The 23,719-nt window shown below is 43.3% G+C and overlaps 4 protein-coding genes across 4 annotated transcripts; 2 read left to right on the top strand and 2 right to left on the bottom strand.

Annotated features, from left to right (window-relative positions):
- Positions 1–3,909: 3,909 nt before the first annotated feature.
- Positions 3,910–4,421, top strand: LOC112785480 (RAF-like serine/threonine-protein kinase PRAF). The gene is made up of 2 exons (XM_025828942.1): positions 3,910–4,030; positions 4,147–4,421. Exons 1-2 carry the CDS (start codon positions 3,910–3,912, stop codon positions 4,419–4,421), a joined length of 396 nt encoding a protein of 131 aa, XP_025684727.1.
- A 5,529-nt stretch (positions 4,422–9,950) lies between these two features.
- On the top strand, positions 9,951–10,670 carry LOC140182962 (uncharacterized). The gene has a single exon (XM_072230944.1). The coding sequence runs from the start codon at positions 9,951–9,953 to the stop codon at positions 10,668–10,670; it is 720 nt and encodes a 239-aa protein (XP_072087045.1).
- Positions 10,671–16,121: 5,451 nt separating this feature from the next.
- On the bottom strand, positions 16,122–16,733 carry LOC112785478 (putative F-box protein At1g67623). The gene has a single exon (XM_025828940.1). The coding sequence runs from the start codon at positions 16,731–16,733 to the stop codon at positions 16,122–16,124; it is 612 nt and encodes a 203-aa protein (XP_025684725.1).
- A 1,593-nt stretch (positions 16,734–18,326) lies between these two features.
- On the bottom strand, positions 18,327–19,085 carry LOC112785477 (uncharacterized). The gene has a single exon (XM_025828939.1). The coding sequence runs from the start codon at positions 19,083–19,085 to the stop codon at positions 18,327–18,329; it is 759 nt and encodes a 252-aa protein (XP_025684724.1).
- Between the last annotated feature and the right edge of the window lie 4,634 nt (positions 19,086–23,719).

The following is a 23,719-nucleotide window of genomic DNA, read 5'->3' as shown; positions in this document are numbered from 1 at the left end:
TGACCGGCAACTCCTAGCTTGATGAACGGGACGATGCACATCGATTCCAAGTCAATCTTGCACCATATGGTCGACAGTCCTCCGTACGGGGATCGTTCATAGCCGACCAGGTGTGGGATGCCGTCGAGCACACGCATCGCCTGCACGTGCTGAATTGACCTACAATTTATCCTTATCTTGCTCAGAAGAAAGGTTTCTGCATCCAACACGACCACATGCGTTGCAATCATCAAACTACGTCCACCCCAGTTGACCCACACGGCCTTACCAAGGTGGAACGCTGATCCCTCGTCGAGGTGAGTGAGACGCTGATCGTTTATGTACGCGTGTTTCCAGCTTCCATCTGCGAAATTGAAAATATTACAGTGCAAAAACCTGTCTAGGACGTGCTTCTTGGACATATGGACGACGCAGTAATTGTCAGTTCCCGCCCGGTATCCAAATGCGTAACCGAAGACGGCTTGTTTAAGTAGTTTGTCGGCCGGATCGTCCAGTTCCCGAGCGACTCGCAGCAGCGGGTTCCATAACAGGAGTCTCAAATCAGGACCAGTCGTGCTATACTGCACGCAGATCACACCGCAATCGGAGCCGATAACAGTCCACCATCCGCGGGGACCCAGTTGTTCTGGCATTGGCGCGGCTACTCTTCCTCCGTCTACACAGTTTACAATACAGAAAGATTCGTTTGAACCGTACGTCTCCGGGTCACCAATCTGGAGCAACACCTTACGGTGTTTCTCGATGTTCGCGAGCGTGTTGTCTCTCCTAAATCTGTCGGAAGACAGTCGGACACGCCAGGTTGTGCTTGCGGTTCTGCATCTCGCCGCCGTCTTCGGGTCTGTTTGAGTGAAAATCTCCATCAAAAGATCGTCTGGAAAGACCTGGTCACCCATCTCAGCCAACGAACCCAGAAACTGATTTTCCATATTCGAAATTGCTTTTCTTTTCCCTTTTTTTCCCTTCTTATGCAGTGAGTCAGACTATCCACAACAGGGACAATCGAATAAGCATTTAAGGGAACCGTATAGTATACACTTTCTCACATTTGCTGTATTGTATAGTCGTCGATCGCGTAGAGTTAGGCATCATGATGGGTCTGACCATCTTGTTCCGCGGGTCGTCTTGAGCGGTCACTCACGTCACATCAAGAAACGTAAATGCCCCTTAAATACAATAAAATATGAAAAAATGGTAATAATAATAATAATATTAATAATAACAATAATAAAAAAAAATAGTTGGCCAGGACGAAGGTAGGCAGGTGGCCTCAAGAAATGTAGCGTGGTTTCCTCTCTCTCTTATAATAACGTGAGGGATAAATGTTAAGGGTAATGCTATGGAGCTGAAGCCTTTTAATTTCAGCAAGTGATGAAATGTGTTGGACACATTTTTGATGGACGCGTGTTAAAGTTGGGAGTACACGCGCAGACAAAATTATATTTTTAATATTATTTAGTTCATGTTAATAAAAAAAATTATATTTTTATATTTTTTAATGAGTATTTATTTGTGACGTTAAAAATAATAATAATAATTAAAGTTTGATTTATTTAATTTTGAATATTGCATTGTTATTATTGTCCATGTTAATAACGTTATTTTTTATTTTTAGATTTTAATTTTTTATGTTAATAAAGAATTAAATTATATTCAGAAATTAAAATATTATTATTTGGTATGTTTTATTTTTTTGCGTTAAATATGCTATCGTAAGTAAAGTAAAATTATATTCAAAAATTAAAAAGGAAAAATAATTAACATTCGTATTTTGTAATTTAATAATTTTGATATTTTATTTTTTGTAAAAAATTTGAAAAATTCAGTAAATACAAAGTAATTAATGAATTATTAAAAGTTTAAAAAAAAGTGAATTTATGAGAAAAAATACACACACACACACACACACACACACATATATATATAGGTTTATGGTTTAGGGTTTATGGTTTATGGTTTGGGGTTTAGTGTTTAGGGTTCAGGGTTTATGGTTCAGGGTTTATGGTTTATGGTTTAGGGTTTAGGGTCCATCGTTTAGGGTTTAGGGTTTATGGGTTAGGGTTTAGGGTTTAAGGTTTATGGTTTAGTGTTTAGGGTTTATGGTTTATGGTTTAGGGTTTAGGGTTCCATGGATTAGGGTTTAGGGTTTAGGGGTTAGGGTTCAAGGTTTATGGTTTGGGGTTTAGGGTTTAGGGTTTAGGGTCCATGGTTTCGGGTTTAGGGTTTAGGGCTTATGGTTTAGGGTTTAGGGTTTAGGGTTTGTGGTTTAGTGTTTAGTGTTCTATGGTTTAGGGTTTAGGCTTTAGGGTTTAGGGTTCAAGGTTTATGGTTTGGGGTTTAGGGTTTATGGTTTAGGGTTTAGGTTTAGGTTTAGGGTTTAGGATATATGGTTTATGGTTTATGGTTTATGGTTCAGGGTTCAAGGGTTAGGGTTTATGGTTTATGATTTATGGTTTATGGTTTATGGTTTATGTCTTATGGTTTAGGGTTTATGGCTTATGGTTTAGGGTTTAGGGTTTATGGATTATGGTTTAGGGTTTATGATTTATGGTTTAGGATTTATGGTTTATGGTTTATGGTTCAAGGTTTAGGGTTTAGGGTTGAGGGTTTAGTGTTTAGGGCTTATGGTTTAGGGTTTATGATTTATGGTTTATGGGTTATGGTTTAGGATTTATGGTTTATGGTTTAGGGTTTAGGGATTATGGTTTAGGGTTAAGGGTTAGGGTTAGGGTTTAGTGTTTAGGGTTTAGGGTTTAGTGTTTAGGGTTTAGGGTTTATGGTTTATGGTTTAGGATTCAAGGTTTATGGATTATGGGTTAGGGTTTATGATTTATGGTTCTAGGGTTTAGGGTTCATGGTTTATGGTGTAGGGTTTATGGTTTAGGGTTTAGGGTTTACGGATTATGGTTTAGGGTTTATGATTTATGGTTTAGGGTATATGGTTTATGGTTTATGGTTCAAGGTTTAGGGTTTAGGGTTGAGGGTTTAGGGTTTATGGCTTATGGTTTAGTGTTTATGGTTTATGGTTTAGGGTTTAGGGTTTAGGGTTTAGGGTTACGGTTAGGGTTTAGTGTTTATGGTTTATGGTTTATGGTTTATGGGTTAGTGTTCAAGGTTTATGGTCCATGGGTTAGGGTTTAGGGTTTAAGGTTTACGGTTTATGGTTTAAGGTTTATGGTTTATGGTTTAGGGTTTAGGGTTTAGGGTTAAGGGTTACGGTTAGGGTTTAGTGTTTAGGGTTTAGGATTTATGGTTTAGGGTTCAAGGTTTATGGTCCATGGGTTAGGGTTTAGGTTTTATGGTTTAGGGTTTAGGGTTTAGGCTTTAGGATTTAGGGTTTAGGGTTTATGGATTATGGGTTAGGGTTTATGATTTATGGTTTAGGGTTTATAGTTCTATGGTTTAGGGTTCGAGGTTTAGGGTTTAGGGTTTATGGTTTAGGGTTTATGATTTATGGTTTATGGATTAGGATTTATGGTTTACGGTTTATGGTTTAGGGTTTATGGTTTAGGATTTAGGGTTTAGGGTTTAGGGTTTAGGGTTTAGAGTTTAGGGTTTAGAGAAGGCCAAAATAATATATTAATTTTAATGGAATCTTTTTTTGCAATTACTTAAAAAATAAAGAATTTATTTATTAATTTCTTGAATGAATATATTTAGTTTAATTTTTTAAATTAGTTGGACCATTATCGTGTTATTATTACCGTCGCTCCCTCCTACTCTTGGTTATCTTCTTCTCCTTCCTTCACCTGGTTCTCTTTTTCTCCTTCATCTGCCGTCGCAAGCTGCCCCTTCTATTATCTCCACCGCCAACAACGACTCAAATTTTCCTTTACCTCTCCTATTCTTCAGTTTTCTGTTTCTAGAATCTTCTAAGCTTCTTCTGTTTTCGAACTAACCAAGTAGATCTCCATGGAAACGAGTCCCGGCCGTACGATTAAGCTCCTCTGCAGCTACGGCGGCAAGAACCTCCCACGCGCTACCGACGGCGGGATCCGTTTCATCGGTGGCCACACTAGAGTCACCGTGGATCGTTCCATTTGCTTCTCAGATCCATTTTTTAGTGTTGTTTCTCTCTCAATTTTAAGTGTTGCTCGTTTTTTTTTTCTGTGATTGTTCGTTAACATGTTTATGTTTTGCGTTGTGCAGACTTGTTGGTAAAGGTAGGAGCGTTGTGCGGTTCGTCTGTGACGTTCTGGTGTCAATTGCCGAACGAAGACTTAGAAACCTTGATCTCCCTCACCAACGACGAAGATCTGACGAACATAAGCAAAGAATATGACCGAGCTTCGTCGAAACTACCTCATCCGTTGAATACCAGAGCCGTGCTGTTTCGGCCAGAAACGTCGAAGAAGGTTTCTCCGGCAACGTCATCTCCGTTGAAGAAGTTGAAGATGGCACTTAACATAATCCGAAATATTTAACTCTGATTAATTTAATTTTACGTATTCTTAATTTTCTTATATACGCCCACCTATATTTTTTATATACCAATAATAAACATAAAAAAATAACATTTTTAAAATAATCTACTGACACAAAAGCTAAAAAAATATTAAATAACCAATTACATTAAATTATATTCGGGATAATCTTTACCATTGAACTAAAAATATATAAAGGATCTAATGCCCTCCTATTAAAAAGGCGCACCAATAAATAAGTTTTTGGCGTTTCGGTTCCCAAGAGAGGCCGGCGTTCCAAATCCGTGCCGTTCGTGTTGATGCGCATGAGGTGGGCAACTCTGTGACGCACTGACCTAGGGTCTGGATAGCTGCAGACTAGCAGGTGTATATGTCAATTCGGGGTATGAGACAATACACTATGTATAGATATTTATGCATAAACAAGTATGGCACAATCTTTGGACAAACCGGTTGATCGGTACGATGGGAAGGGAACCGAATAGATAAAGGTATCTAGTGTATTATCCATTTTGGCTTTGTCCCATCTCCCAACGAATGCCTTTTGGCGGTGTACTGATGTAGGAAATAAAGCATTACGCCCATTGCAAAAGTTGCACGCAGTCCCATGCCTGTACGATATAATTTTTAAAATAATGGGTGGAGGGGGTGGGGAAGGCATGGTCAGATTTAGCGCCGTAATGGAAGCCTGTCGGTAGTTTTGGATAGAGTTGACCGCAATCATCCTAGAATAGTGATTGCAAAAGGAAATTTTACAGTATATATAGTGTCACTCAGAACTTACACTTTTGGATACGGAACAGACCATAAAACGAGGCCGCATACGAACGTACCTTACGGGCGAAAGATTTGTCACGAGTGTGACGATTACAACGTATACCCGTGACTCCACCCACAACACCCGAGTAACGTTATCATAGACGCATCCGTAAACAGAGTACACAACCGTCGGATTTTCCAAGGGTCTTTGCAATTAAATATACCCACCCATCCTTCTAAGCCACCATTATTCGAAACACACCAAGAAAAAAAAGGAAAAACAATGGGCGACGGAGAAGCACGATCGAGCTCCGACGGTGACACATGCAACAGGTTAGACAAGTTTCATTTATGACTATTACAATACAACAAAATACAGTACGTTGCATATGCATGGTAGACGAATATTCGCATTAACAACCACGTACGGGGTACATGCAGGGACGTATGCGAAGAGGTCCACGACGCAGATACAGTTGAGCACTCGCAGCCCCCGCAAGCATCCGAGGTAAATCTTCTGCTCAGGTGTACTTCACACAATCTTTCAACAAATAACTGTTCGATTTTGGACATTTTTGTTTTTATAATATGTAGCTCCCCGGTGGACCCAAAGCTGACTCCGGAACCTCAGACGAAGCTCGACAGCCGGATGATGTTAATGCGGTCAAGGGTGATCAGAGCCAGTCGGAAGAGGACTGGTCGTTTCCGAAGATCGGTCTCATCGTCAAGGACTTGATGAGGGGCCTCGTGGAAAAGGTTCAGGTTAGGATTTACTCCTTGGCCATGTATGTAACCTGTCTTGTTGGTGTTCCTTATCATAAACCGATTTAGCTTACACTTTGACAGAGGGACCTTGTGAAGGAGACCGACTACTCAGCTGCTGCAATCCCCGAGAAAACTATCGTGTTGTTGGATTCTGACGGAGAGACGGATGAACAGTCAACCCTGCAGTCCATGAAAGTTGCGTCTGGCATCTCTAGTGGAACGCGGTTGCCCCAGATCTGGCTGAGAATAGTAGTCAACCCCTGACAGCAACCGACAGCATCATGCGAAAGTTTTTCCGAACACCACCATCGGCAACTAGGAATGCCAAACGGCCTCATTCTGGTGAGGGAACCGATAGATCTGTGCGATCCGGCCCCAACAGGGAAAAGTCTACCCTTTCAACGAGCAAGAAGGTAAATAATCAGTTAGTTAGTTTAACGCAAAATGTGACTACCGACTGACTTTTGACAAACATGTGTTGTAGATGAGGTTCAAGATCACCCCTGCCATGGATTTCAACAACCGACAGTCGGCCCTATTTGCATACGTGTTCGACGGGAACCTTGATCCATGGTAAAACTCGAGCATGTGTTTGTTTAAACCCGCTTAAACCCGCTTATCGCGGTTATTTTCCCGCCTAAACTCTTTCCTCCTACTGTAGCGAGGAACTTGTTCGTATTGGAGTCAAGTCCGCGAACAGAGTTGATTTACACTCCTTACTACCGGGAAATGACGTTGACGACAAGGTATGGCACATGTCTACGCTTGTTTTGACGACGAAAAAACACGTATAACGTACCGCGATACTTCATCGGGTTCTTTTTTTTTGCTGCTCTTCGTTACCAGATCATACATATGGTTGCCATGACAATGACCGGTGCTGAGATCCTTGCCACGTCCCCCTCGTACTGGTGCCTTCCGCCGTGTATCTCGATAACTTAACTCTATCTGCTGTTGGTACTCGAAATGAATCATTGCGCCGTTAACGCTCGTTGACAGTCGTCCGCGCTCTGATACTTATAGAACATGACTTATTTTATTCGTCAACGTTGTCTTTGTAGGATGATATTCTGAACGGGGAGACGACGGAGCTAATGCACAATCGTTACATGGAGAAATGGATGAGGCCATCCCGATTCCTTGAACTTGTCTGTTGACGGAGTACCATTTGTTAATCGAAACCTAAACCACGAACAAGTGTCTTAAGTGGATTAAATATACGTTTTTTATTTTGTGCAGATTTATGTCCCCATACAGAACGCCTTGGGCCATTGGTTTCTGATGCTCGTGTCTTTCAAAGACCGGGCAATTTACAACCTCGATTCATCGCCGAACCAGTTCGAGACGCCTCATCGGGAAGACCGGATCCGGAAAACGGTTACCAGACAATTTTGATTTTCGTCTTTACTTTAATTTGGCATACCATGCAACCATTTTGATTGTAGTCTTTAATTTAATTTGGCATAGCATGGAACATGACGTGCATAATAGCCTTCTGACCTATGTTTCGCGGTTCGTGCAGGCAAGGGTCTTATACAACGTGACACAGGCAGTTTACGAGAAGCACTTAATGAACTTACCAAGCAACTTTGGAGATTTCCAGATAAAGAGCCCTGTAGGGATACCAAATTGTGGACAGAGGTATGTTATCACAAAGTGAAACATGCATGTATGAGAGTGAAGCATTTTTTTTTCCGGAATACATACTGACGGTTACTGTCTATTCGTCCGACCAACATTCAGCATGAACTCCGGGATATGGGTCATTGGGTGGCTCAACATGGGGGACAAATTCAACCCGATCATGGACGGGATTGTAAGTATGCTAAAATAAAAACGTAGATTACGGCTATTATATCATAGGGACACATTAAATCCGATCGTTTACCGTTTTGCAGTTACGGGAGAACGAGATCAGGGCGACAACTGCGGTAAACCTGACCAGCACACCATTCAACAAACTCAGGGATCGTGTGTTGAGCAAGGCAGAGTTATGGCGGACGAAATCAAAGAAGAACACCTAAGTCGACCACCTGGTACTGCGTAGGATACATGGTTCAGCCAGCTATGACGCCTATGTCCCCATGGCCAAGTTAGTATTAGGTTGCTTCCTTCTCTAGTTTTTTATTTGGGTTCACTGTGAGCATGCGTGCTGATTCAAGTTAATCATACTCGCAAATTAAGACTTTGTGTGTTTACGGCCTTTCCTTTCATGTTTCGTATTTCGTGCATGGACGCCTGTTGAAGTTTTCAAGACTAATCTTCCTTAATTATATATATACATATGAATGAATGCGATGATGATTAGTTAAAATATATTTTAATTAGATTTTATTTTAACCCTCCTAACCATTGAGTAAATACGCACCAACGCGTAACGACAAATCTAATAAATGCCCTCAATTAATAATGTTATTTCTGTTTACAATGCAAGGGCATAGAAGGTTTTTTTTATATTTTTTTTTGAAAAAACGATAATGGATTTCACCAACCAAAAGATGCGTCGGTTAAGTCCGAGGGAACTAGATTCCAAAGGGTGATCCTCAACCATAAATATACTAGCATGCCTATTCTCAACACCACTGGATAACACCGTCTTAAGCATATACACTGCCAGTCCCTCGTCCAACGTGAAGTTACAATGGAGCGCTTGTCTACCGCCTTCGAACTACCCCGCGACGTTTGGTTAGCAATAGCCATTAAAGTCGCGACGAACTCCATCGCGGACCTGTGCAGGTTTCGTATGACGTGTTGCGTTGCGCGCGATGTAGGCGACGAGGATACTGTGCTCAGGATGGTTGCCATACCACCCCCGCATGAGATGAATTGGTTGTGGATACGGGACCCTGTAGGGCGAAGATTTTTCGAGAGGTGCATTGAGATTGGTCACCCGGAGCTTCTGTTTCGGGAGGCGCTGCGGGAGCTCTACATACGACGTAACCACGCCATCGGATGGAAAATGCTGCAGAATGCAGCAAGCAATGGGGTAGACGCTGCCAAGTATGCACTTTCAATGGAGTTGCTCATCCGAATGGACGACAGCGAGGCCAAAAAAGAAGGTTTGAAACTATTTCGCACGCTCGAAGCGGGTGACTTACTCCCCGCATGTTACTCGAGTTGCTTCGCGGTCCTCACAATTTCTTGGCCAGATGAAGTCCATATGCCGAAAAAGGGAAAAGAACATACGGTCTGTTACTCGACCAGATGCATGACCCGAGGCCATATGGGTCTTCTCTATGACTACCGCCGGAGGGCGGCAGAGCGGGGCTCCGTCCACGATGTCGGAGGCGCCGACCATATTCGGTGCATTCGCTGTCGCGCCGACTACGAGGTGGAACGATACGTAGACATTCCTAGGGTTTAGGATTGTCATGCATATTAGGTTTAGTATTGACGTATAATATTTCGGCTTAGTATTGACGCATAATATTAGGTTTAGTATTGACATATTATTTAATGAATGGTTTGTTTTTTATATATCCTTGATGTAAGAATTTGACGGATTTATATTATCTACCCAATTACTCGTTTATATATCCCAACGGATAACAGGCAAACTGTTCTTTGGTTAAACCGATACTTATTGTGGGATATATTGACCGGGTACTACAAAACATATAGAGAAAAAAAGAAATTGGGAATCCCGAGCGACGAAATGGACAAAACGAAAGTCATAAAGTTACTGACCGGAAAGTTTAAAAAAAATATCAACAAAAAGAACTCTGAATACAAGAGACGTGTTTGCTAAGGAAGTCGTGTGCGAGGCGACGGGAATGAAGCGGCAGGCTCCCTAATCGATGTGAGTGTGGCTGAGTTGGTGTAGAGGTACGGTACACAACCGATGTAATTCGATCACAAACGGCACCGGGTGACTATAAAGATGGACAGTCAGACACCGTAAACAACAGCCTTTGCGATAACTGCTTGGAGCCTTTGTGTTGTCCACTGCTTACACATAACGGCCCATTCATCAATCGTCTCATGCATTCAATACAAGGAAAGGAGATGTATCGTCCGACAGGCCCCACCAACCTTCCCCACGATGTTTGGACCTTAATTGCTGGGAGGACCGCAGCACAGTCCGTCAGGGACTTGTGCAGTCTCAGGATGTCGTGCACCGCTGCACGCAACGCAGGGGAGGAGGATATCGTTTACCGATTCGCCTTGATTCCAATTTGGGACCAACGGTGGTGGAGTATGAGTCCCATGCACCAGGCAGGAAGAAACTTCTTAGCGCGATGCAGGCAGAGCGAGAACCTGGAAGTTCTGTTTCGGTCTGCTGTGTCTGACCTTTTCCTCGGCGGGAGTCGTCTTGCGGGGATGGAAATGATGCACGTTATCACAGCCCAGGGCCATTCGGCAACACAGTACACGGTGTCGATGATGCTGATGCTACGCGACGACTTCGAGTCAAAGAACAAGGGCTTACAAACATTTCGTGTGCTTGAGGCGGCCGGTGCCTTAACAATCTGCAAATTGGTGTTCTGCGGCGTTATCCAGGGGATGTGGACACACATGCGTCGCCTGCCAATGCTAAACGCAGAGAATTTAGTCTGTTCTTCGCATGCATGTCCAAGCCATGGAAACATGGGTGCTATTTACCGCCGTCAACGCTATGGTAGAGGGTGGGACTTAAACGATGGTGATGGAGGTGCTGCTCATATTCTGTGCGTGCATTGTCGGGCAGATTATGAGTTGATCTTGTTTGTCCACCTCTTTGACTAATAGGATAGGATTGTGTTCTCAATATTTTTTTGGTTATCCTATCTAATATATGTATTATGTAGTATGTAATGATTTTTGCCGCTGGATGACTCATTTTGCAATCATTTTATTTATGTGTTTTCTGTTTCGTATAAAAAATGTTATTTATGAAAAGTACAATTGTTCCCCGTTACTGACCTCCCATTCAGTGACTCCCCATTGCCTAGTCAAGTAATCATTTTTTTTATAAACTCACCACCAGTCCCGTCTGCCACGTTATTCATAGCAGTCCATAGCCCTTCAGCCCGTCGTGTCTAATCTAACGTCACATTACCAAGATTTGCATTTATTGCAAATTCTGCGTAAGCGATGCAGCACACGTTTCCCCATGGTTTTTCTTCCTTTAACGATAAAACCACCAGGGGCATTATTATCTTCACTTTTCAAGGAATAGCAGACGTACATTAATTAACCACATTAAAATGTATTAATTTGTTTATTCGTAACTTAAAATTTGATTTTGATTAATGTATATCAATGCACAAGTCCGTCACAAAAAATCATTGCTTGAAGGGCTTTCGTCGTCTAGCAGACCTCCCCGTCTTCATCCGGAAAAATGTCGCAGGAATCCCTCAACGACCTCGCCATTAGTCCCGGCGACCTCGAGGAACCTCCGACCGAAGATCTGATCGACACCCTCCAACGGAGGATGAGGTTTTTGAGTGACAATCTTCAAAGTACACAAGACGAAGCAAGGACGGCGAGGATGGAGGCAATCACCGCGAAAGTCAAGGCGAGTATAAGGAAGCATGAACTGGACGAATGCCGCCGGTTGGAAAAGAAGTTGCGCACGGAGGTGGAACAACATCAAACCACCATTCGCGAACTCGAAGACAAAGCAAACGCGTTGAAGGCGGAAGTTGCCGATCTTCGTCAAAGGGAACAGCAACAGATGGCACCGTGGCGTGAAATGGAAGGCAGGCTCGAGGCTGTGGAGATCAAGCTAGGGTTATTGGTCCGCCAATTGTATAGTCAAGCTCAGGCAACGGCACACGGCTCAAACTATCAGGAAACCGCCGGGCAGAATGGAGACAATGTCGGGGATATATGACCAACGGAATCTATGTTGCAAATCTTTATTTGCTTTGTTTCTTTAGCTGTTCTTTTGATGTTCTGTAACCCCTACGTAAAACTCGGTTTTCTGAATTACATCTAATTTCCGCAGCATTTGTGGTTACCTTTTTTTTTTCTATTTTCGGGTGAAGCTAATTAGTAATCCGTGAACAACAATGCGAGGTAATTATGTTAATTTATTGCATCAAAATGCCATTTTTTCAACCAGGAAATAGATTCTTAACAATTTGCCAGTTGCTAGTTACTGTTTTGGCGGATTGCATAAGGCTAACCCCACAACAATTCATTCGGGGGCAGATTGACAAGCGTTGATGAATAACCACGTTCACTAAAATCTAAACATCTCTAGGAAAATCCTGACCTCGTAATCTGCCAGGCAGTGCACACACGAGATACGGGACACATCATTCACACAAGCCATGGTGCCGCGGGTAGTGCAAGTGGTGGACCGACAAGCCACGACATCTCCTGGATCCGATGGTCTCTCGTCAACCCATCGCTCCCAGAAAATGTCCGCGAAGAACTCCCTGCAGCTTTTGACGTCTCCGGAAGTACGGACAGACTCTTAACATTTCAACACCCCTTTGCATTTCTTCTTCTTTCCCGTGATCACACAGTAGCAACATGGCATACAGGTAACCTGCTTTGACGCAGCCCTCCGTCCAGGCCCTAGAAAGCAGTTTCATCCCAATGCCACGGCGGGCAATCCAGAAATACTCCGTCAACCCCTGTCGGAGTATAACATCCGCATTTCCTGCCTCAACGCAGGGATCGATAAACCTCCTCTCCGACCAGTCAAGGTAAAATAAAAAGGACACTAATGGTATAACACGCATCGTCACGTGTTGGTACACAGCTTCGGAACTTGCTGCATCCAGAAAAACTTTGCAGCTCGCCTGCATGTTGAACAGATCATGAATCGAATTCGATGCAACCTTAGTGGCAATCCTCACCATATATCCCGAGGAAGAAGATTCAGCGGACATTCATGCTCGACGGGCACGTTCCCTTCCTTTCTGTTTGTCTTGGAAGATCCAGCCATTTGCAAGGGCTCGACAGAGGCAGGAGGGTGGTTGTTGAAGGATTATCGGAAATTATTAACTTATCGCGATAATATCAATTTCCAAAATGTTAATATATATGTATATAAAAGTTAATTTATCTATAAATATATATGTATATAATATATTATTTTATATACTGACAATAATTAATTATTACGACTCAGGGCATCAGTCGTTTCGTTGCCCAACGTTATGGATAATACCGGATAATTAATACATTTAATATATGTACTTATACCCATATTTATATATACGTATAAGAAGAAGTGTCTTTCTTGGGCTGCCAAACGGCAGTGGGCAGTCTCGTTTTCATGTTCCAGTTTGCCTCGATATTCGGAAATGGAAAATGGGAAACGTGAAAGACATTTTTGTTGTTTGCAATTTTAACGAAGCTCGTCGATAATGGTTAATATCGAGAAGCATAAGATGAAACAATTAAAAAACCGTGAATGATCACCTTCGAATTAAATGAAAAATTTTTTATTTCCATTTATTTGGATTCAATGTAAAATGTTGATTGACAGAACAAATCTTTTTTCTTTCTATCTAAGTGGGACGCAGTACACCTACCCCTACCCCATGACTCTGGTATCCCTGCACACCTGCTTCTGAATTACTTCGGCTTGAAGTACACGCTTAATCCTGAACGTGGGGTCTGCGTGACAGTACACCTCTACTTTTCCACTTCTGAGCATCCAGGCGAGGGAAAACCCATAAACCAATTTACACCATCAAGCTTTACCAAGTCAAACTAACTAAGATCTTCATGGGACCTCTAGCCATTTTGCAATCAACTTGGGCCAGGGATTATGGAAAATACCAAAACGACACACGGCCACTAATGGTGTGTTTGTTTGAGGTGAAAATGGAAGGAAGGAAAAGGAAGGGAAAGAAATAAGAAGAAAAATAGTTATTTTTCTTTGTTTGGTTGAGGAGAGAAATGGGAGAGGAAGGAAAATGGATGGAAAAATATTGATAGGACCCACCAATTTTTTTTCCTTCCAACAATGGAGAGAAAATGGAGAGAAATTAAATCTCCCTCTCTACTTCCAATATTACCCTTTTACTTTTTTTCTATATCATTTATAATATAAGGATAAAATTGTCTTTTTATAATATTTCTTTCCTTCTTATTTTCCTTTCATCCAAACACATCTAAGAAAAATAAAAATCCATTCAATTTCTTTCCTTTCTTTTCTTTCCTTTCTATTTCTTTCCTCTCTATTTCTTTCCTTTCAACCAAACATAGCCTAAAAGAAACGTTCTGTGCTATTATTATATCTTTTTAATTCTTTAAAAAATGGTTTACTGCGTGGTACGTTTCTTTACCGATTGTTATGGAAAAGACAAGATAATTAATAAGCAGGGGAGGAACGAAATACTCGTTTTACAACGCAATAATTAAATGTTCACTGTTCGAAATTCGTGTTATATTTATGTCAGCTTTAGTTGCCTAGCTTAATTACTCGCTGAATAAATGTTATCTTTTCTTTCTTTTTTTTATCCATCGAAGTAGTTTAATTTAATGTTTTATTTTACTGAAAATAAAGCCCCATTATTGACACGTGGACACATTAGTTACGGAAAAAAAGATACCAAACAACTTTCTTCCTACATCATAATATAATATATAAATATAAATATACGTGGCCGTTATTGACAAACCCTAACCCTACTAAGTACCAACCATTCTTCACTTCTTCCATGCCGTAACTCCTCCTCTCAACTCTCTGACCACCCTTCTCCGTTATTACTGCCATATGTCGTCCTCTTCCCCCAAGAAAATGTCGGAGGAACCCGTCACCGACCACGCCATTAGTCCAGACGACCTAGCGGATCTTTCGATCGACGCACTTATCGACATCATCCGCGTAGATAAAAAGTCCGCAGATTATGACCTCGTTGAAGCCGCACTGGTCACGAGGGAGGAGAGGTTGAAGGCTGCACTCGTAACGACCGGCGCAGAACTGAGGCAGGCGAAGGTGGAGATGATGGCCGCCAAGTTCGTTTTCGAGGCAAAGAAGGATGAACTGGAGGAAAAGGTACAGCAAAGGCAACGGCTTAAAAGGGATTTGAAAATAGAGCAGCAAAAAAATGATGTGCTCCTTCACCAGTTGGATGTCACAGAAAAGGAATTAAAGGCAGAAGTTGTCAAGCGCCGTGAACGGGAACAGGTGGAGGCTCTACCGTGGCGGGACCTGGAACGCAGGATCAACGTTTTGGAGGAAAAACATAACTTTTTGCTCCGTCGGGGTCGTCATCCAGCCGGGAAAAATGAAGACGGGGCCGGAGTAAGTTGACCTTCTGCACATGCAAGATATCTGAATGTCATGTTTTCCGTCGAGGCCTGTATGATCCTTTTATTTCCTATGTTTGTTCTGTCACCCATTTGATCTTCTGCAGTGGAACTTAAACCCTGATAATATAATTATGCATACTTTAATCTTTGTGTTCTTAGCTTGTTGAAACATAATTAGGGATTTACATTACGACGGCGCCAAACGCTAATACCTAATAAAACAAATTAATGCAGACATAGTGTCCTTTTTTTTATATCCTAGGAAACACTTCTTTTAAAATAGATTGCTTGGACGAACAAAAAATACGAAGCCGTTGATCGAAACAAAATTCAAATTAGTTCTCTGTCGTGTTGTATAAAAAACCCTAAACATACATTTAGTGCGATTACATAGTAAAAAACTCCTTAAAATATTGAAGCAAATTTTGTTCATTAAAGGACTGTTATATTATGCGAATACAAACCCGTGGTTCAAGTTGAGCATACCCGCATGATCATTGTTCAACCTCTGTACAGATTTTATACACCATCGTCAATTATCATCATTGCTCATAAAAAATTTACCCCGTACCCATTTTTTACATGACTCCTTTCGGTCACGGTGTCACTCCCTATTGCCTATCCAAGTTACCAATTTTGCATAAATTCACTGTCGCGGTCTAAATACCCAGCCCCAGAAAAAAACCTTCCGATGGTGTAAAAGGTTGATTGACTAAACAGTCTTTTGTCCATTCAAACGTTAATTCAATTGTGCAAGGTCCAGATCATATCCCAGTCAAGAAGAAAGAATTATTCAGACTAAGTTATGGCCAAGATACGCATTAATTGCGTTGTCTGTGTACTCCACATGATAATTGATCGAAAAGACTGTACTTTAACATAAAAAAAATTTACAAAAATAAAATAAAATACACCATCAGTACGCATAGCAATTAGCATGATCGGCATCTCCATCGTGGGGGTTTACAAAATTACTTAAACGCAATAAGTCCCCAAGAACTTTCGCACCTCGTACTCGGCCAAGCATTGCACACACGCCACACTGGACAAATCACTCCCATCACCAATGCTCCCACGGGTACGGCAACTACCGGAACGGCATGACACAGGCTCTTCTGGGTCCGCCGGGGGTATATCGGACCACGGGCCGGCGAACACCTGCGTGAAGACATCCCTGCACCTTTCGACTGCGCCGGACTCACGAACCACGCAAAAAAATTTGAATCCACGGCGGATCTCATCATCTGTTTTGTCACCAAGCGACAGAAGTAGCATCGCAGAGATGTAGCAGGCCTCCACATCGCCCAACTCTGCTGCCTCGGTCAGGGTCCGTATGCCACCTCTGCGGTGGCCACACCAGAATAAATGAGACATCCTAACGTGGAGCATAGCGGCCGGATTCCGTGCTCTGGCGCATCGACGCAGAAAGGTCATTGCAGGCGTCCCAGAGTAGTCCAGGAAGCAAGCGATCGGCAACACCGACACCAAGGCATGCCTGTACACGGCATCGAAATTGCATGCAGATGCAAATAACCTGCAAGTCGCCTGCATGTTGAACAGATCCTCAATCGAATTCGATGCAACCATCGGGGCAATAATCGACCATATTTCGAGAGGAAGAAGATTCGCCAGACACTCGTGCTGAATGGATACGTCCAGTTTCGTTTTGTCCTTTTGGGAACTTTCGGCCATTTGGAGGGACTTCGTGGATGGATTATTGGAGATTACAAAAGGAGGATGGACGAATTTGTAAATGCCCTTGAGGCATTTCGCTTTTAATATACTGCCGTTGGGGTGTAGCGGGAGGGGGGTTACCCGTGGTTCAGTACCGCATACGTTTCCCTATATATTTTTGTTTACCGATGCGTTCATATAGTATAATAATTATATTGATTAAAGAAGCATTTATCGTAATTAACTGGATTTCCATTCCCTAGGTGGGGCTAATATTCTCAAGAATGAAGGAATTTAAAGGAGCCTTAATAGTGGTGAATAAGACAAATGTTATTTAGTTGTTCTTTGCTGGTGCAAGTACACCACTATTCGTCTAGTTGCTTTATTTGTTGACTCTTCCATTTCTTAGCCTCCAGGTGAGAGAAAAACCCATAAACTGTATATTCCACCATCAACCCTAACCACCTCTCCCTCTTAAGGGTGTACCAGATCTCCTCTAACAGTCTGATGGCAATGCGCACAGAAGGTGTCTGGTACGTCGTCTTTAGAGGGAGGATATCCGGAATATACCCCAACAGCGAGACGGCAGCGGCTCAGGTGGATGGATTTCCACGGAACCTGCTTCTTCGTTACCGGAGTTACCAAGAGGCCATGAACGCCTGGAACGACTACTTCCAGGTGAATGCATCGCCTGTTACGGAGATGGGCAGCGAGCTCCCGCCGTCGTCAGGGTTCACTCGACTCGTTCCCGGTGGACGGCACGATTCGACGGTGACGACGACTCCGCCTGTTCCGGGTTTGGGCAGCTAGCTCCCGCCACCGTATGAGTGCAATCGATTCGTTGTTCAAGGCGAACGGCACGATACGACGGTGAGAAACAGTCCCGCGGTAGAACCAGGTGCATCGGATAAGCGAAAAATGTGTTCTTGCGACACCCCCACGTGTAGTCACCTGCGTCGGTATCAATACGTTGCTAACAAAGTTACATTACTTGCAGCCAGCCAATCGATTGAGGACATACAACGGGCTGTTGCGTCGATCGAGTACCGTATATCCCAGATGGAGAGAGAGAGACAGGAACTCAGGACTCAACTGGCAGAAATCATACGGCAGCTGGCCAACGTTTTGCTGGACAGGTGAAGTCCCGGGTCTTAGGGGTCAGTGCAACAACGGGATTGAGACACCGTAAACCGACCCCTCCCCTCCCCGGCAATGTATGTTTAGAACTAGTATTGTACTGTTTAGGCCCAACGCTAATATTGAACTGTTCTGGTGTGTTTGTTTTTTTTTTATATTCCACTTGTCCTATTAGCTAATGAAGTTATGAAATAGTGCTTCTATCGAAGGTTATGCGTGTGACCGTTTAAATGTTTAAACACGGTGATATGCATCGGTTCGAATATGTCACTTATCTGATCCACGAAAGTGGGGATTTACAAGGCCACCCAACTCAAACACCCGAATCATTAACAATGAAATACATTCAACTTTGGTTACAACGAAACTTCATCTGAAAGTAAACAGACTAAAGAAATGCAACACCTCGAACTCGGCAAGGCAGTGGACGCACGACACACTCGAGGAATCGTTAGCAGCTCCCATGGTCCCGTGGGTCGGGCAAACGCTTGACCGGCAGACGACGGGCTTCCCTGGATACGACGGGTGCACCCCAATCAGCGGATTTGCGAACAACTGCCCGAAGAAGTCTCTGCACAATTCGATTTTTCCAGCAGCCAGTACGTTGGCATACATTTCAACCGCCCTGCCAGCGTCCGCCTCGTCCCCAACCCCTGGCGTCAGTAGCAGCATCGCACACATGTAGCGGGCTTGGACGTCGCCCGCATCGGCGGCCTCAAGCAGGGTGCCGACCCCAGCGACGTGTCGGCCCATCCAGCAGAATTCTCTAATCCCTACACGGAATATAGCGGCCGGATTTCCTGCGCGGGCGCTTCTATAAAGGAACCCATCTTCAGGACAGTCCTCCAAGGCATAACCGAACACGACGGGTAGCTCCGCCATGGAGGCCACCTTGTACACCGCAGATGAGCGGGCTGCGTCCAAAAACACCTTGCAGGTCGCCTGCATGTTAAACAGATCCTGGATCGAGGCCGACGCAACCCTTGCTGCAATTCTCTCCCATATTTCGCGAGGCAGAAGAGTCAGCGGACAGACGCGTGGGGGCACCCCTTTCCCTTTCCCTTTCCTTCTCCCATATCCAACCTTCTTTCCCATTCTGCCTTTCTCGGAGGTTGCACTAGATCTCATCCTATTTGATTTAAATTTATTGAATAGATGGTGGAAGGGAAAGGTTACAGGAGGACCGTCGTTAGTATGGATCACCAGACACGATGAAGGAAAGCTGGGTAGTGAACTTATATACTGCAAAATGGCTCACCAGATAAGTCAGGTACCGTGCCACGTACGCCTTCATTTACGCCCATTGTAACTGATGCTTCGTTTTTGGGTTTCGCACGGGAATCGAAGTCATCGTAAACGTAATTTTAAAACCTGAACACTGAAAAATAATTTTAAATTTAAATTTAAAACTACATTAAATTTGTTATCTCTTCTTTTACCTTAAATATAAATCGTTTATTTTCCCAAAAATAAAAAAAAAACGAAGTATTACTCATTTTCTAAAAAAAAAAGGTATTCGAAGCAGATTTCCAATTTACACTATATATGTATACGTGCCCTTTAATGACAAACCCTATCCCTCCTATCGCTTCTTTCCCAGTTCTTCTCTGCCGTAACTCCTTCTCTAACCTCTCCGTCTATCCTTATCCCCCTCCTTATTTCTGCCACCATCCACTGCTCTCTCCTCTGTGTACTATCGAGAAAATGTCGAAGGAGACCATCACCGACCACGCCGTTAGTCCCGTCGACCTCGCAGAACACCCGATCTCCACTCTGATCGACATCGTCCGTACAGATGAGAAGTCTGCAAATTGTGACCTCGTTGAGGCCGAACTTGTCAGGAGGGAGGAAATTTGGGAGGCTAGGCTTCGAAAAATCTCAGATGAACTCTTCGAGGCCGGGTCCGAGAGGGTGCACTTAATGGTCAAGTTGAAGAAAAAGGAGGATCAACTGGAGGAAGAGGAGAAGGCACACCGCCGGGAGGAGAAGTTGTTGCGCAGGGAGCAGCAACATTGTGAAGCGACCGTTCGCCGAATGTATGACAAAGCAAATGAGATGATGGCGGAAAGCTCAAAATGGCGTGACCTGGCTCAAAGGGTCGTCGATGTTTTGGAGGCCAAGGAGAAATCTTTGACCCCCCAGGCAGGCGTTCAACCGGTGCAGATTGAACACAGTGACGGAGGTATTTGACCTGGTGCACATGGGTGATATCTTTATGTTGTTTTGGTTTTTTGCCGAGGCCTGAAGCCCTGAATGATCTATCTGGTTTGTTTGTTTGTTTGGTCGTCCTTTTGATCTTATGAAATGCTAGTTAAAAGTCTGTAGCGATTATTATATCTACTTTCATCGGTTCGTTCTCTACTTATCGCGAATTGTTTGGAGTTACTGATAACTCAGCCCCTCTGCCTATAAATCAGCCAAATAAAACAAGTCGTTTGAGCGGTTTAAACAAAATTAGGGAATCGTATTGCGCCGTTAGCATTTAACGTTTCCAAATCATGATCCCAGAACATTTTCGGCAACTATTTACGGGTGCGTTATGTCCTTGCAAATCAGTTTTACAACACCGGAATAAACATTCGGATTTTTTTTCATTTACCGTATCATACAGACAATTAATATCATACAGAAAATTAATATTGCTGTTAAACGGTTCAACAACTTATTATACATGCGATAACTATCTTGGTGTTCATCTTCCTTGCGCAGCCGTGTGAGGATTTTTTTTTCTCGTGCAGTGAAAAGGAACATACTAAACTCCAGGGGATGATTTACGCTTTCATGGGCCAGGCCAACGCAATAACCTGAGCCCACTAACAACTACGTACTCATATCCTCCTTTATGCCCACAATGTATGGTTCCATGAGTTTTTTTGTGCGTAACGATTGGTTATGGCCTTTTAATGGAGACGGATCCAGGACAAAATTGTTTTAAAATCCAAAGTCTCGCTTAACACAAGCACAAAAAAAAAAAAATTCCCATCTGACCCATGAGGCACGAAACTTTTTGGCTTGTAGAAGAAGACTTCATGGAAGGGTGATGGCACACAATCCTAAGGGGTGAAACTCTGACTAAATTAATTAATTAGATTGGATTCACCCTTCATATCCGCTTGATTCACATGCTGTCTACTCTGTTGGTGTTCTCCTAACTCAGAATATCCCCCTCTTCTCTGTTGGTGCCTGGACGAGAAAATGGCCGAAGAACACGCGAAAGGTGACGTCGTTAGGGTTATCAAAGCGGCAGGAGAGCCGTCGCGACCGATGGTAGGTTAAAGCTTGCTCTTCTGTTCTTTCCATTATTTCTGACTCTCCTCTCCGCATTTTGTTCTATCTCTTACGCTGTGTCTTGATATGCCCATATCTGCAGCGTCTACCATTACCAAGTGGTCTCCTCCCCAAGGGTAGCAACCATATCTACATCACGGTCGCCGACGGGTCAGACCGTACTTACAAGATTGCATGCAGCCCCAAGGGGTTGAAAGGGATCACTCTCAGGAGGGGATGACAAAGGTTTTATCATGATTACAAGCTACAACCCTTTAACATTCTGCTATTCAAGCACAAGGGCAGAGACGACTTCAGCGTTCGCATATTTCAGGCACCGGGTGTGGAGAGGACGTATGCTACGTCTGGTGATGACTCCGGCGACCTCACACCCCCCAGGTGCCAACGAACCGTCCACGTGCTCCTCAAAAGCCCCGCCGTCAAACGGGGTGCATCAATGTCCCCAGGAGCGCAGCTGCAGCTGAGGTGGAGCAGACATTTCAGTCCGAGCACCCTTACTTCATTATGCACATCACAGAAAGGCTGTTGCACGTCCACTTCCTGGTAATGGCTTTCGCTCTCCACTATATATACACCTTTTACGTTGGCAGTATTTGGGGTCCACATTATCTGTTTTGTTCCCATGATGTTCCCTCTATTGAAAGTAATGTGGCGGCCTAGGTGGTCCACAGTAAGTGTTGTTGTTTTCCTGGTCCTTATTTTGTTGGCCTCTGTGCCGTCGTAAGTGGTCCACGTCTTCTGTGTTGTGTTGTTGCTTAATTGTTAATGGTTGGCTATCTGGTGGAGCCGTGGTTGACTTGAAATTAATTACACAAATTTGTTGGTAATGCCTCGTATGCTGTTTTTCAATATCCAATGTTTTGTGAAACAAGCACCCAATTGCATGCTAACTGTTCATAATGCCATCATCAATAGTTGCCTTTTCATTTTCTTGGCTTCATGCACGTTGCATTCATGTTACACATGCCTTTAACTTTAAGTACATCTTCTTCTCGTTTTTTGGTTTGCCCAGCCAAATGTGCCACACTTTGGAGACGACGTCAGCGATGATGTCATGGTCACTCTGAGAGCGGGGGAGATTTCTGTCCGGGCGGACTATGCCAGATACAGGGGCAATAGAAGCCGCAATTGTGGCACCATCGGCGGAGGGTGGGCTGATTTCTTGCGCAAGTGCAACGTAACTGTGGAGAAGCTGGCCGTCTTTGAGATCTCCAGGACCAACCCGGACGTGGAGCTGTTAGTCCAATTTGTTGATTTTGAATGAATCCAACTGGGTTGATGAACTAGCTGACCATGTTATTTTAGATTGCCTTTTCTGATTTGGCAACAACTATTTTTGTGCTCTGATTGTTGATGTGTTGCAACTGCTAGACTTAAATCTTTTTGTACATGATACAATCTTATGACCGGTGTAACTAAGAACTTTTCAAAATATCAGTGTTCCTTAGATTACTTTACAATTCTAATTCACACAGCACCATGGATGCTCTCTACACTAATTTGCAATTTCAATTCATACAGCACCATGGATGCTCTAGAATAATTTCCAATTTAAATATAGAGCGTTACAAAATAAAGTCATATAGCGGCCTGGATATGGTCAAATTGGAAGTATAACAGTCCAAAACAGTTTTCTATAGCTACCCATTGTTTGTCCAAACATAAAACATCACGCATGATCTTCTAAGAAACTAAAACACCTGCTGCATCACCAAACCTTTGCCTAATTTGAAGACCCACGTTCCCACTGGATTGAGCTGTGAGCGCACTAAAAATAATGAATGGTTACCAAATTGTGCCCTGTGAATCATAACCCTCGTCCAAGGCAACGTCCGATGCATCGTCCCATGCCAACTACAACGATACATTCAGTTAGCCATGAACTACGAATCGATAAACGGTCAATACATTAATTGAAAAGGACGACTAAATAAATTTGTTGACAAAGTCTTACCTCATCCTCCTCAGACGAGTCCTCCCTTGTGCTAGTTTCACCTTCGCCCTCACCACCAAAGTATGATGCACCCTCTTGTGTGTTCATTCTGCTGTTGGGATTTAAGTGGCAGGAAACTCAATTATGCCCTGTCTGGCGACAAAGACCGCACCTCTTCACCCCCTTCACCGTTTCCTTTCTTTGCCTCTTTCGACACCGCACCAACTCGTGCAGTGAAAAGGACCATACTAGACCATTTATCTAGTTTTAACAACACTTTTAATAGCCCAACACTTGAGCCCAGCATTGGTTTCAGAAAAAATGTGCATCTCAGGGAGAAAAATTAGTCCAGAGGCCCATCACGATTGACCCAAGTTCAACCAACTGTGTTCTAACCTAACCCGCCCGACCCGTAACACCATCGGCCTCTCATTCGTCATCCTCTCGCCCACCATCCCCGCGCCGCTTCGATCCTTCCTTGTTGGACGTCTCCGGTAAAGCCATGCATCTATCCGAAACATCACTCATTGTTATCCGACGG

Source organism: Arachis hypogaea, chromosome 20 (assembly GCF_003086295.3).
Source record: "Arachis hypogaea cultivar Tifrunner chromosome 20, arahy.Tifrunner.gnm2.J5K5, whole genome shotgun sequence".
In the NCBI taxonomy this organism is placed as follows: domain Eukaryota; kingdom Viridiplantae; phylum Streptophyta; class Magnoliopsida; order Fabales; family Fabaceae; genus Arachis; species Arachis hypogaea.
This window is presented reverse-complemented; position numbering and strand designations above follow the sequence as displayed.